General features: G+C 43.0%; 2 protein-coding genes across 3 annotated transcripts in view; one reads left to right on the top strand and one right to left on the bottom strand.

The window, feature by feature from the left end:
- Positions 1 to 15000, top strand: part of LOC127006837 (calcium uniporter protein, mitochondrial-like) — a 113019-nt gene that overhangs the window by 22944 nt on the left and 75075 nt on the right. The window contains exon 2 of the mRNA XM_050877192.1: positions 8003 to 8108. Within this exon, the coding sequence (XP_050733149.1) occupies positions 8003 to 8108 (106 nt within the window). The remainder of the gene's footprint in view (positions 1 to 8002; positions 8109 to 15000) is intronic.
- Positions 13276 to 15000, bottom strand: part of LOC127006614 (pinin-like) — a 62192-nt gene continuing 60467 nt past the window's right edge. For both annotated transcript variants that reach the window (XM_050876714.1, XM_050876713.1), the window contains exon 9: positions 13276 to 14559. In XM_050876714.1, coding sequence (XP_050732671.1) covers positions 14379 to 14559 — 181 coding nt within the window. In that variant the 3' untranslated portion in view covers positions 13276 to 14378. The remainder of the gene's footprint in view (positions 14560 to 15000) is intronic.

Here is a 15000-nt window from a genome sequence, read left to right on the forward strand (position 1 = left end):
GCGCAGAAGTTTTTTCAATAATAGAGTCGTCGATCACTGGAATAGACTCCCACCGTCAGTAGTTAGCGCACAGAGTATCAATAGCTTCAAGTCTTCATTGGATAAGTACTTCAGGGATATAAGATTATACTGACCCTTCTTCACATGTTTTCAAACAGATTGCAGCAAGACCTCAACCTAAATCCATATTATTCTCCCCCACAACCTAGATTGCAAGTAGCGTAAGTTAACTATTGAGTAAAGCAACAGTTAATGTCCGCATGACAGGTGGAGTGAGGTGTGGGTGCAGTAAGGTGACAGGTTACTGGTGCCGTGCCTAGTACCGCCGGTAAAACGAGGATCAAGCCTCCACCTGTGCCCCTGAAACTACACCTCACCCATCGTGAGTATTAGGAGGGATTCTGGGGCTGCCCTGTGTTGGCCACTCGGCCTCTTCAAGTCTCCCTGTGTTTCTTTCTGTGTTCTTATGTTCTTATGTAATGAAGCCATTTTCCCCCACAGCTTAGGTTACCAGTAGTGTAAGTTAAGGGTAGTAATTTCCTCTTATTTCTCTCTTTACTGTAAAATTTCCATGTCCCTTTCTTCCTTAACGTACATGGTGTTCTCTTCTAACTATTTCCTGCCGGCACGTTGCCGGAGGGAGAGGTGGGTGGAGAGGAGCCTTCATCTATTCTGTCCTATCCTACCACACGTAGATTACTAGTAGTAGCGGTAGTAAACATACACCTTCGCCGCAGACCGATAGGTCTTCTGGTGTCTGTTCTTCCTATGTATTCCTGTGTATTCCTCCTCCTCCTCCTCCTCCTCCTCCTCCTCCTCCTCCTCCTCCTCCTCCTCCTCCTCCTCCTCATTCTCCTCCTCCTCCTCCTCCTCCTCCTCCTCCTCCTCCTCCTCCTCCTCCTCCTCCTCCTCCTCCTCCTCCTCCTCCTCCTCCTCCTCTTCAACACACACGTCTCATTTTTCTTCCCTTTTCTCCCTTTCCACTTAACATCTCAATTTCTCCCTGCTTCCCCTCCCTCCCGCCCCCCCCCCCCTCCCTCCTTGTCTCTCCCTTTCTCCCTCTCTCTCATTTCCTCCATTACGGCAACAAGAGGCCTTATAGTACTTTCTCTCTCTCTCTCTCTCTCTCTCTCTCTCTCTCTCTCTCTCTCTCTCTCTCTCTCTCTCTCTCTCTCTCTCTCTCTCTCTCTCTCTCTCTCTCTCTCTCTCTCTCTCTCTCTCTCTCTCTCTCATGTCGTTAAATACTTCTTTTGTTTCTTTTTTGCCTCTTCTCATTCATCTTCTTTTCCTTTTCCCATTTATCATTTTTCCTTTTACCTGACATTGCAATCATATCTCTTCCTCTTTCTTTTTTTCAAATCCTTCTTCCTCTATTCATAGTCCATTTCCATTTTCTTTTTATTTTCCTTTCTTTTTCTTCCTCATATTCTAGTTGTATTTTCCTTTCCTCTCCTTTCCTATTTTTTTCTGATTTTTTTGCATGTATTTTTTTCTTTTAGCTTTACATTTTATTAATATCTTTTCATTTCCTTTTCATATACATTCTAACTTTTTCCATTTCCCTATTTTCTTCTTTTCATTTTCCTGTTTTCATCCTTTTACAGCTTTTTCATTCATTTTACTTATTGTCTTTTCCTTTTCCTCTTTTCCTATATTTTTATTTTCCATTCATCTTTATTTTTTGTTTTTATTTTTAGTTTCCCCTCAACATTCCGCGTGCTCTCACTCCACCTAGCGGCGGGATGATCAATAAGTCTTAATGAAAAGTTGCCAAGAAAGAGTGTATCTCCATAATGTTCTCTCTCTCTCTCTCTCTCTCTCTCTCTCTCTCTCTCTCTCTCTCTCTCTCTCTCTCTCTCTCTCTCTCTCTCTCTCTGTCCTCTCTCTCTCTCTCTCTCTCTCTCTCTCTCTCTCTCTCTCTCTCTCTCTCTCTCTCTCTCTCTCTCTCTCTCTCTCTCTCTCTCTCTCTCTCTCTCTCTCTCTCTCTCTCTCTCTCTCTCTCTCTAATATGAAGAGACGGATGCTTGGCTGTTTACATAAAGTACAATGCCTCCTCTTCCTTCTTTTCTTCTCTCGCTTCCTTCAACACTTCTGCTTCCTCCTCCTCCTCTTCATGCACCTTTTCCTCCTTTTCTGATTCCCTCTTCTTCTTTTCTTCTCCTTTTTTATGTGCTTTGTCTCCTCGTTCGGTTCTTCTCCTTTTTCCCCTGTTTTTCTTTTCTTCTCATTGTCGTTTTTCTCTTCTTCCTCCCACTTCTCTTCCTTTCTTCTCTTCAGTTTTATCTTCCTCCTTTTCTTAATCTTTTTCTTTCTTCTCCATCTTCTTGTCTTTCTTCTCTTACTCTTCCTTCTCCTTCTCTTCCTTTCTACTTTTTATTTCCCTCACTAAAACATTATCTTTCTGTCTCTATTTCATGATGTAAAGTTTTTAGATGAGACATATATCTCCCTCTTCTTCCTTCTCTTTCTCCTCCTCTTCCTCCTCTTATACCTCCTCTTTTACCTGCCTTCCCTTCTCGTATCTCAATTTCAAGTGCACTCTTTCTCCCTGCCACCCCCCACCTTCCCCCCTCCTCCCCCCGCCAACACACCTGCCTGGCTAACACCTGGCTTATGTCACCTTGATACATCTGTTAATCTATTTACCTCCCCGTCCATTATATTAGCATAAATTATCGGTAGTGAGCCTTTTAATCCCGTCCATTAGCATAGCGGAGGCAATGCATGGAACGACTTCATGGTGAAGTATAATGTGGGAATAATATGCGTTTTTATTTTTAATTTTTTTAATTGTAGTTTATCGTTTGTTGTTTATAAGTGACCTCGTTTGTGTGGGGTTTGGTTTGGTCATGGGAAAGGTTGTTTGTATGTGTGTGTGTGTGTGTGTGTGTGTGTGTGTGTGTGTGTGTGTGTGTGTGTGTGTGTGTGTGTGTGTGTGTGTGTGTGTGTGTGTGTGTGTGTGTGTGTGTGTGTGTGTGTGTGTGTGTGTGTGTGTGTGTGTGTGTGTGTGTGTGTGTGTGTGTGTGTGTGTGTGTGTGTGTGTGTGTGTGTGTGTGTGTGTGTGTGTGTGTGTGTGTGGGTGGGGGTGGGTGGGTGCTGGAATGGATTGCTGGCTTAAGACATAATGGAAAAGTGATTTAGAAATAAAATGTTGAACCCAAACGTTTGTGTATTTGTACGTTTGTTTGTGTGTGCATATATGACTTTTGTGTACGTTGGTTTGTATGTATGTATATATGTATGGTTTTATGTGTGTACGTTTGCATTTCTGTTTATATATTTGTATTTATGTATGTGTCTAACTATATATATGTATATATATGTATATATATATATATATATATATATATATATATATATATATATATATATATATATATATATATATATATATATATATATAAAACTTTGTATGTATGTATGTGTGTACCATATTATGTATTCATGCATTTGTCTGTATATCTTTCTATATACCTTTGTATATCTGTATGGCTGTCTGTATATGTGTTTGTGTGTGTGTGTGTGTGTGTGTGTGTGTGTGTGTGTGTGTGTATGCTAGTTGCCATATTCCGTATTCATGCCCTGGTCTACGTATGCTTGATCAACATGTATAATGAGTGAACTTTGCAAACTCATGAGCATTAATAATTTTAGTTACCTGTATTAGGCCGCCTAATTAACCCACCCGGCTCACCTTTCAGGCCCGGCAAAGATTCGGAGGATTTTTTTACATTATTACTCGCTCGGACTTAATCTCTCTCTCTCTCTCTCTCTCTCTCTCTCTCTCTCTCTCTCTCTCTCTCTCTCTCTCTCTCTCTCTCTCTCTCTCTCTCTCTCTCTCTCTCTCTCTCTCTCTCTCTTTTTATTTAAACTGACGAATCTATAGTACACAACATATTTGTATTTCGCCGACGACACTTTATGCGAACGTTCGAGTAGCATATGTTTCTCTGTGCACTTTTTAGGGCTTAAAATGTCACTTTTTCTCGTGCATTATTTCAAAAGCCCTTTAAACTTGTTCACTGTGTATTTAGCATCACTAGTGGTGTGGGGCATGTTCTTCGCCACCTGTGAGCAGCCACTTTTACCTGCTGGGTGGACATTTCCCTCACTGTTGGCCCTGCTGCAGTGAACGTGTTCCACAGGCGGGACACCCTGGAGGTGAAGGTCCTCTGGTGCTAGCTGGCGCGTGACCTTGGCACCCCGACCTGTTCGTGGCTGGAGAGTACCGTTCTCGTATCTCTCACAGCCTCTCGCGGGGGGAGCCTCAGTCTCGCCAGGTGTGGTACTCCTTGTACCTGGGCCTTGTGGAACACCACCAGCGCAGCGACGTCCCGGCGGTGCTCCAGAGTGTCTAGATGTATAATATCCTGAGGGGGCGGCTGGGGGTTGTTCTCATGTAACAGTCGCTGCACCCGTCGCTCCACCTTGTCCAGTCTCTGCAGGTGTATGGCAGCGCTGGACATCCAGGTCAGAGCCCCGTACCCCAGGTAGGATCTTACTTGGACCTTGTAGAGGAGCATAATTCCTCGCTTGTCGAGGAAATTAGCCACTCTACGAAGGGCAGAGACACGTAGGGAGGCTTGGTGGGCGACGTGTTTCAGGTGGCGGTCGAAGCGCAGCTCTCGGTCCAAGTCCACTCCGAGGATCCTGACGTAATCCTGGAGCGGGAGGGTGACGGAGCCAAACATCACCCTTCCTTCGACAGCTTGTGTGGCTGCCGGGAACCGAGAGATCACCATCGCCTGAGTCTTCTCAGGAGCAAAGTTCACCTGCCAGCGCACCCCCCACTCCCGTATCAAGCGTAGTTGCTGGTTGACCTCAGTAACCGCTCGCTGGCTTTCTTGGCGAGGGTAGGAGAGGGAGAGCGTGCAGTCGTCAGCGTATGCAGAGACTGCTGGCAGACTCCTGAGAAGGTCTTCGATGTACAGATTCCAGAGAACAGGTCCCAGCACAGATCCCTGAGGAACTGAGGCACCCACTGGGAGGTCCTTGGACTGCTGGCCGACGACGACGACGTGGAGGCTTCTTCCTTGAAGGTAGTCGCTCATCAGCATCATCAGGTGTCCTTGGATGCCTTTGGCACGAAGCTTCTCCAGCAAGCCCGCGTGCCACACCCGGTCAAAAGTACCCGCAGTGTCGAGAGCGACGACAATGGTATCCAGGCCGGTGTCTAGTGAGTCCTGCCAATCCCTGGAGAGGAGCAGCAGGAGGTCTGAAGTGGAGCGGCCAGATCTGAACCCAAACTGCTGGTCAGTGATGAGGGCGTTGTTCTCGAGGTGGCGGGTGATGGCCTCCACCACTATTCTCTCGAAGATTTTTCCAACTACAGACAGAAGGGAGATAGGCCTGTAGTTGGCAGGGTCAGATCTGGCCCGCTTTTTGTGAACCGGCACCACGCGAGCCTCCTTCCATATAGAGGGCCAGGTGTTCTCCCGGACACAGGCCCCGAACACCTCCGAGAGGGGGCTTGCCAGCGCTCTCTCTCTCTCTCTCTCTCTCTCTCTCTCTCTCTCTCTCTCTCTCTCTCTCTGTTAATGGAAAAACAGAAACCCAATGAAACTTTAGAGCATCTACTGGGAAAATAAGAGAGAGAGACGTATAAACCTAAGCATCAAATTGTCTGAAAATGTAAGATGCTTTTCTGGAGGAGGAGAAGAAGGAAGAGGAGAAGTAGTAAGAGGAGGAGGAGGAAGAGGAGGAGGAGGAGGAGGAGGAGGAGGAGGAGGAGGAGGAATTTTCGAGAAGTAGTTCATGCAAGACGTATTTGTGCTGACAGAAAACACAGAGAGAGAGAGAGAGAATGTCAGTTTTCAAGATAAGATGCATATAAAGAAAGATAGATGGGATGGACTTGACGGGGGAGAGAGAGAGAATATAACATGATACAGCATGATAAAGGAGAGAAGAAGAGAGGAGAGTAACTAGATTATGGAGGAGGGAAATAGGATATAAAAAGGAGGGGAGGAGGAGGAGGAGGAGGAGGAAGAAGAGGAGGAGGAGGAGGAGGAGGAGGAGGAGGAGGAGGAGAAATAAACGAAGGAAAGAAAAAAGGAAAGTAGGGAGGAAAAGTTGATAAAAAAACAAAGGCTGGAAGGAAGGGAGAAAATAAGAAATGAACAAGGAGGAAAGCAAGAAGAGGAGGAAGAATGGTAAAATAAAAGATAATAAGCATGAGGAAGAGGAAGAAAGACAAAGACGAGAGAGAGAGAGAGAGAGAGAGAGAGAGAGAGAGAGAGAGAGAGAGAGAGAGAGAGAGAGAGAGAGAGAGAGAGAGAGAGAGAGAGAGAGAGAGAGAGAGCGCTCCCGTGAATTTTCCAATAAAGAGACTTAATGAGCTAATCACCTGTTTACCTTTCCTCACCTTGACACGCCTTCACCGTCACTTTCCCCCTTCACATTCACTTTCACTATCACACTCACTTTCATAACTCATTTTCATTTTTTGTTTCATGATCTTTCTCCTTTCATTGTTTTTTCTTTCCCTGTACATTTTATTTATTCCATAGTCATTTTCTTTTGCCGTTACTCAATTTCACTCATATTTACCCACCTCACTCGCTCACTTTCTCCTTCACCCTCGCCCTCTCATCAATGGATAATGGGCGCTGTCAGGTAGCCATGCATATATGATAAGTTTCTCTCTCTCTCTCTCTCTCTCTCTCTCTCTCTCTCTCTCTCTCTCTCTCTCTCTCTCTCTCTCTCTCTCTCTCTCTCATATTCCAAATTCCAGGAATAACTCAAATTCCTTATTCCAGGCATGGCAGCTGGTATGAGGGTTTGCCGTATATTCTCTCTCTCTCTCTCTCTCTCTCTCTCTCTCTCTCTCTCTCTCTCTCTCTCTCTCTCTCTCTCTCTCTCTCTCTCTCTCTCTCTCTCTCTCTCTCTCTCTCTCTCTCTCTCTCTCTCTCTCTCTCTCTCTCTCTCTCCACACCTATTTTTTCCTGTAACCTCTTCAATCTTCATCTTTTATTTAACTTTTATTACCTTTCCATCATTTTTTTAACTATCTACTTCCTCTTATTCTTCTTGTCTCAGCTTTTTCTTTTTCACCCTTTTTTCAACCTTTTCTTGTCATTCCTATTTTCCTTTTCCCTCCTTTTTTAAACTTTTCATGTTCTTAATTGGTCGTTCCGAAACTTCTTTTTTCTTTTACCTCCCATAACCCTTTGTATTTTTTTCATGTTTTTTGTAACTTTTCTCCCAAATATTCCGTGACCTTCCATCTATTATTGTCTCCGAACATGCTACATTTTTCCCCTAAGCTGACCTAATCATCCCTTTGTTGACCTTCTCCAGCCTTTTATATCTCGTCTTTCCTTTTTCCCTTACATAACGTAGCCTTCCCTCATACTTTTCCCAATCATTTTTTTTTTTTTTACTTTTCGCCTCCCTGGTAAATGATTTATTTCTCTTCTTCTCTTCCCACCCTCTTCATTTTTCAGATTTTTCCACCTTTCTCAACTTTTTTTTTCTAACACGACCTAATCTTCCTTATGCAACCTTTCCCAGGCTTTTTTTCTTTTTCCTCTCAAATTTTCTGTTTCTCTTCCATCATCTCCTACTCATTATATTTTTTATCAGAGCTTTTTTCTTTTCACCTTTCCTAATCTCTCGTCTACTACACCGTCATCTTTCCTCTGTCAACCCTTCACAGGCTTTTTTTTTTTTTCAACATTCTTTCTCTCCCTATATATCTCTATCTCTTTCTCTCACTTTTCTTTTCACTTTTTTCATATCTCAGATTTTTTCACTTTCTATTTTTTTCTAACAACGTAATCTTTCCCTTGTCAACCCTTCACAGCCTCTTTTTTAACATTTTTTCTCTCCTTTTTTTATCTCTTTCTTTCTCTCCCTTTTCTTTTCAGCTTTTCATTTCTCAGATTTTTTCACTTTCTATTTTTTTTTCTAATAACGTAATCTTCCCCCTGTCAGCCTTTACCATTCTCTTCTCTCTTCCTTCACCTCACCTGTCCTAATTCTCACCTGTCGTCCTCCACAGGTGTGCCCCGCCCCCTCGTGCTCCTCCACGCCCAGAAGATGGTGCAGTTCGACCCCCTCCTCCACCTCCACGTCCCCCGCCGAACCCCTCGCCGCGCCAAGCCCAGGTAAGAACGCACCTGCCCACCGCTTCACACCTTGTTTTGTTTACCTGGTTTTCGCTTTTTGGATACCTTGATTTTTTTTCTCTTTAAAACTGGCATTCTCACACATTGTAGTTTCTCTCCTCGTTTCTTTTTCTTGTGCTTCCACTTTTTAATTTCTTATTTCATAAATACTTTTTGTCTTTATAACTTTCTATTTTCTATCTTCTTTATCCTATCTTCTTTCCTCTCTTTTCTTCTTTCTTAAAAGTATTATTCTTCATTCTTAAAAAAAATGGAAATGTTCCAAACTATCATTTTTATTTAGCTTTCGTCTCTTCTTTTCCTATGTGTTCTCTCATTTTTTTTATTCAATTTTTCCTTTTTCAGGTACCTGTTGTTTTTCTCTTCTTAAAACTGATGTTTCTACCTTTTTTTCCTTTCGCCATTCCTATTTCTCCTGTTTTACCTGTTCACACACTTTTTTACCACCTGGTTTTTATTTTTTCATTAATCTGGTTCTGCTCTTTCTCCGTGGTGTAGTGGTTAGCGTTCCTAACTACTAATCTGCGGGCCTGGGTTTGAATCCCGGCCCGGGCAGTCGGCGCACATCCCACCAAACTGTTCATCCTTCTTTTCGGGTTAGTCGATAACTTGGTACCTGGGGAAGCCTGGGCATGATAAAAAGTGGTAATCTAGATGTCTTACTGGCTCTGTGTTCCGAGTTCTTGCCCACCATCGGATCAAGGCCAATGGTACGGAGATGAGCACCGCGGCCACGCACAGCTAATAGCGCATGCTCACAACTTCAGCTTTACCTCTTTCTAAACGAGAGATATTGTCCCTCATTTTATTATTTTTCTTCATAAATATTTTTCATGTCTGCCTCGCCTCTTGATTACAGGTATATCATTATTTCTTACCTGTCGTTTTTTACACTTACCTGGTTCTCTGTTTAATTGCTACTGCCACCCCTGCCATCGCTTGTCTGCCCCTGCCTTCCCCTGTTACCCACTTGTCTCCCCTCATCTTTTATAATGGCCCTCTTATCCTCGCTTTGAATACACTCATTATCACGGGTTTTCATTTCATCCCTTTCCCCTCTTCACCCCCTTCCTTCCCCTCTTCCACCCCCTTCCTTCCCCCTCGTAACGGGCTTAGATCCCCTCCCAAACGTATTGTCACACCTTTTACTCCTCTCCCATGATTTTCCTTCCCTCGTTTCCCTCTTCTTCTTCCCCTCTGCATGTTCCTCCCCTTTCCCTACTCATAGATATTTTCTCCTTTTATTCCATTTCCTCCTTACTTTCCTTCCACTTTTCTCTCCTTTCCTCTCTGTCTTTCCCCTTTTCCCCTTCTCAAACACAGATATTGTTACCATTTATTTTCATCTCCTCTCATTCTCTCCTTTCCTCTCCTTCCCCCTTCTTTTTCTCTCCTTTCCATTCTCATTTCCTGTCTTTCTCTCCCCTTTTTCCCTTCCCTGACATAGATACGGACACTTATTTTATTCTTCACTCCATTCCTTTCCCCTTACTCTCTCTCTCTCTCTCTCTCTCTCTCTCTCTCTCTCTCTCTCTCTCTCTCTCTCTCTCTCTCTCTCTCTCTCTCTCTCTCTCTCTCTCTCTCTCTCTCTCTCTCTCTCTCTCTCTCTCTCTCTCTCTCTCTCTCTCTCTCTCTCTCTCTCTCTCTCCACTCCATCCCTCTCTTCCATTCCTTTACCTTTTCCTTTCCTCCTTCCCTCCCCTCTCTCCCCCTTTCTTCTCTTTCTCCCTCCCATCCCTCTCACCAACTCCACTTACCTTCCCTTTCCTCTTCCTCCATCCCACTCTTTCATTCCCTTATCTTCCCTTGCTCTCCTTTCTCCATCCCTCCTCCCTCCAAAAAAAGAGTACTGCTGTCCCTCCCCTACGGAAAGCTCTCTCTCTCTCTTCCACTCCCTTACTTTTTTCCTCCCGTCCCTATCTCGCTCTCATTTCCCATACATTCCCCTTCCCCTCCATCCACTCCATCCCTCTCTTCCATTCCTTTTACCTTTTCCTTTCCCTCCTTCCCCTCCCCCTCTCACTCCCCTTACTTCTTCCCTTTCCCCTCCCTCCCCATCCCTCTCACCAACTCCACTTACCTTCCCCTTTCCTCTTTCCCCTCCCCTTCCCCTCCATCCCACTCTTCCATTCCCCTTATCTTCCCCTTGCCCTCCTTTCCCTCCATCCCTCTCCCCTCTCTCCAAAAAAAGAGTACTGTCCCCTCTCCCCTACCTGGCCCAGCGGACAGGTAAAGCCCCTCACCTGGCCAATTAGTGTACCTGTAGGGGGCTGTTACGTGTGTTTATGTTGGTGTTTGTTGAAGGGGTGGGTATCTAGCTTCCCTTCCCCTGTCCCCTACCCCTTCACCCCTCTCTCTCCCCTCCCCGTCTCCCCTCTCACGTCCTTCCTTCTCCCCTTCCCTTTATTTCACCCCAACCTCCCCTCTCCTCCTCCTCTCTTTATATTATTCATATTATTCCATTCTCCTCTTCATCCACTCTGCTTCTCTTCTGCTTCGCTCATTCTCTCAGCTATACTCCTGCTCCCCTTCCTCCTCCTCCTCCTCCTCCTCCTCCTCCTCCTCCTCCTCCTTCCTCTCATCTTACCTACCACTATCACGAAGCATTTGAATACTGCTTCGTGTTTATACTACCCCCTACCCCCCCCTTCTCTCTCTCTCTCTCTCTCTCTCTCTCTCTCTCTCTCTCTCTCTCTCTCTCTCTCTCTCTCTCTCTCTCTCTCTCTTATACACACGTACAAGGACTGTTACCTCACTCTCGTTAGCTCTTTAAACACACACACACACACACACACACACACACACACACACACACACACACACACACACACATTGAACTTCCCTTCCCCACCCCTCCCCCCACCTATTATTAACGCTCTCTCTCTCTCTCTCTCTCTCTCTCTCTCTCTCTCTCTCTCTCTCTCTTATTCTTGTCATTATCGTCTCTGAACGTAAATCAGTTTTCTCACAAAGTTTCGTTTCGTCTTATGTTATTTTTTTTTCTCTGCGGCTGAACGACATGAAGGAAATTAATTGATTACACGCCCGACCAGAACTAAATCGAAGGAGGAGAGGAGGAGGAGGAGAAGGAGGAGGTTGACACACAGAGGAAGCTGGGTCAGGAAGAGGGAAGATGCGGGTGGACAGGAAAGGGAAAGGTTGTAAGAAGTGGTAAAGGGATAGGAGGAAAAGGGAAAAGGAGATGAAAAGACAGAGGGCAAGAGGCAAAAGGGGAAAAGGAAGAAAATGAGAAAAAGTAAAGGAAGACAGAAGGAAACAGGAGAAGAGGAAGACAGAAGGAAATAGTAGGAATAGGAGGAAAGGAAGAATGGTGAAAGGTAGGCAAGAAAAGAGAGAAATATGAAAGAAAGATATTGGAATGTTTTTCGGTGGAGGAACTTGTGAAAAAAACGGGGAAAACGGGAAAAATAGAGGGAGCAGGAAAAATAAGAGAAATGAGTTTTGGAAAGGAGGATGAAAAAAGAAACTAATGTATAGGGAAGAAAGGAGAAAAGAAGAACTTATGCCAAAGAATGGGATATAGAGTAAAGGAAGGATGGAGAACAGACAAGTTAGGTGAGAGGGATATGAATAGAAGGAAGGAATAAAGGAAAGGAATTGGGGAAGAAAGGAAGGAAGGGAGATGAGAAAGGAGAAGAGATGGAGGGTGAGAAAGAAGAGGAAAAGAAAGATGAAAAACAAGAGATGGAGGGTGAGAAAGAAGAGGAAAAGAAAGATGAAAAACAAGAGATGGAGGGTGAGAAAGAAGAGGAAAGAAACATCAAAAGCAAGAGATGGAGGGTGAGAAAGAAGAGGAAAAGAAAGATGAAAACAAGAGATGGTGGGTGAGAAAGAAGAGGAAAAGAAAGATGAAAAACAAGAGATGGAGGGTGAGAAAGAAGAGGAAAAGAAAGATGAAAAACAAGAGATGGAGGGTGAGAAAGAAGAGGAAAAGAAAGATGAAAAACAAGAGATGGAGGGTGAGAAAGAAGAGGAAAAGAAAGATGAAAAACAAGAGATGGAGGGTGAGAAAGAAGAGGAAAAGAAAGATGAAAAACAAGAGATGGAGGGTGAGAAAGAAGAGGAAAAGAAAGATGAAAAACAAGAGGAATATTAAGACAAAAAGGATGCATAGATTGAGAAGACACGGAAAAAGAAAAGAAGGGGAGACAGGATGAGGGAGAAGAATATGAACGGAGGGAAGGAAAGAAAAGTAAGTGGAGAGAAAAGGAACAGAATGAAAGAAAGAATAGAGAAAAAAACAGGATGGATGAGAGGATTATGAACGGAGGGGATGAAAGGAAAGGAGGTGGAGAAGGAAAGAAGATAAAGGAAAAGTTATTATAAATGGTAAAGCAACGAAAGAGAGATTAGAGAAAAGACAGGATGAGTGGGAGGATTATGAACGGAGGGAAGGAAAGGAAATGAAGAGGAGAATAAGGAAGATAAAAAAAAGTGAAAACAAATGATAAAACAACGAAAGGAGGAAATGTATTGAGAATGGAAAATAAGGTGATAAAAAACAGGAGCAGAGCAAAATAAGAAAACAACTCTTCGCAAAAACGTATATTTATTTGACAACGAAAACGAAGAAAAATACAAAACAAAACATTGACTCAAAACAAAAATATAAGAAAACGGAAAGAAAACCATAACAGGCATACACAAAGAAAAAAAAAGTTACCCATCTTAAAAAAAAACGAAAGAAAATGGAAACAAGCAGCAATGACATCCTCGCATCCCATTTTCTACAAACATCGCATAATATGAATGAATGAAACGGAAAAAAACGTAATATCCTTCCCTTTTCTTTTTCTCACTTTCCTTCTTCTCTCCCTCCCTCCCCCTCCCCCCTCACGTCCATTTACGAAGAGACGGAGAGAGAGTGAGAGAGGGAAATATGAGAGGGAATATGAATGTAAATGGAATAAATATGTATGTATGTATGTATGTATAACCCCGTGTGTGTGTGTGTGTGTGTGTGTGTGTGTGTGTTTGCCGTAAGCGTAGCATGACACATTAACACTTAGATAATAGTAATAGTTATAATAATGATAATAATAATAATAATTATAATAATAATAATAGTAATATTAATATAAACATGACAAGACACTCGAAACACCTTATAATTCTAAGTAGAGATACTATGAACGTAATGAAAAAAAGACAACAGAAAAAAATGGGAAGGGAAGGAGAAAGGAGGCAGAGGAGGGGAGAGTAGGAGGCGGAGGAGGAGGAGGAGGAGGAGGAGGAGGAGGAGGAGGATATATATTGCTGTTCAACATGAGGAATTCTGAAGGGAGGAAAATAAGGAGGATCGGAAGGATATGGAGTAACGACCTTGGGAGGAGGAGGAGGAGGAGGGAAAATATGTAAATGATAAGAAATAGAGGACTAGGACGAATTGAAAGAGGAAAAAATGTATTGATGTAAGGACGAGGAAGAGAGGAAGGATAAAAAGGAAGGAAAGAGGAGTATTGGCAAGAGGAGAAATTGTAGGAAGAGTAAGATGAAAAAAGAGGAACATTGAGTTAAAGGACGCGAGGAGGAAGAGCGAGAAGAAATATAAGCAAAGAAAAAAAGGAAAAGGAAAATCTAAATCACCAAAAAGAAATAGAGAAAAACTAAGAGGAATTAAATGTAGAAGAGGAAGAGATTGAAGATGAGAAAGAAGAGGAAAAGAAGGATGAAGAACAAGAGGAATATTCAGATAAAAAGGGGTGAATGGAGAAATTAAGAGGAAAAAAACGAGAAGGGAAAGAAGAAAAGGAGGAAAAGATATAGGAATGGGAAGAGGAAGTAAGAGGGAAATCAGGAGGAAGAGAAGTAAGTGAGAGAGACTGTAAGATTAAAAGAAGAGAAAAATAAAATGAGGAAACGAAGAGGAAAGTGAATGGTAAGAGGAAGAAAAAAGAGGAAAATGAAGAGGAAGGTGAATGGTAAGAGGAAGAAAAAAGAGGAAAATGAAGAGGAAGGTGAATGGTAAGAGGAAGAAAAAAGAGGAAAATGAAGAGGAAAAGTGATGGTAAGAGGAAGAAAAAAGAGGAAAATGAAGAGGAAGATGAATGGTAAGAGGAAGAAAAAATAAAAATTATGAGGAAGAGGAAGAAATGAAAAGGAAACAAGCAGTAAGGAAAAGAAAATGAGTAAAGAGAGTGTGAAAAAGAAGAGTCAGAGGAAGAAAATCAAGGAGAGGAAGTAAGAAGAAAATCAAGAGGAAAATCAAGAGGAAGCGGAGGCATCGGGTTACATCCACGGGGCGACTTGGTGACGTGTAAAATCGTAAATCACTGAAGTGTCGGGCGCCTTCTTCCACTTCTGGTGGGTACCCGCGCCCTCCCCCCCTCCCCCTACCCCCCCTGGCAGCGTGGGGGCGGGGGATTTCTTCCGCAGGACGCCCACGATCCTCGGAGCAGCTGGCGGTGTCCTGCAGGATAGAGGAAAGATGTTTTTTTTTACATATAAAGAGTAACTGCTTCTGTGGGGCATGATCTAACTTTCAAGGGGATGGGCCGGGATGAATTATGTATTATAGGGGCGGGATGGAAGTTATTGTGGGGGGTGGATGAAACTTTTTTGAGGGGTGTTCTGTTTCTCTGTAGGTGATAAAATGTTTGTCTTAATTCATGGTGGTTTATTTTTTGGGAAATTTAGATTTTTTGTCTGTTAGTTAATGAGAAGTATAATTCTTAGTCTGTTGATTAAAAAATAATATTTTTTTGTATTTTTATTTATAGGCTTGAAGTTTTCTTGTAGTAATAATGTAAGGGTTAATTTTTTTCTGTTAATTTATAGGGTGTTTAATTTGAGTGTTAAGTTATAGGGGATTTAATTTGTTAATTTATAAGGGGTTTAATCTTTGCCTTTA

The sequence above is a fragment of the Eriocheir sinensis genome, chromosome 33 (genome assembly GCF_024679095.1).
Source record: "Eriocheir sinensis breed Jianghai 21 chromosome 33, ASM2467909v1, whole genome shotgun sequence".
Taxonomy (NCBI): Eukaryota; Metazoa; Arthropoda; class Malacostraca; order Decapoda; family Varunidae; genus Eriocheir; species Eriocheir sinensis.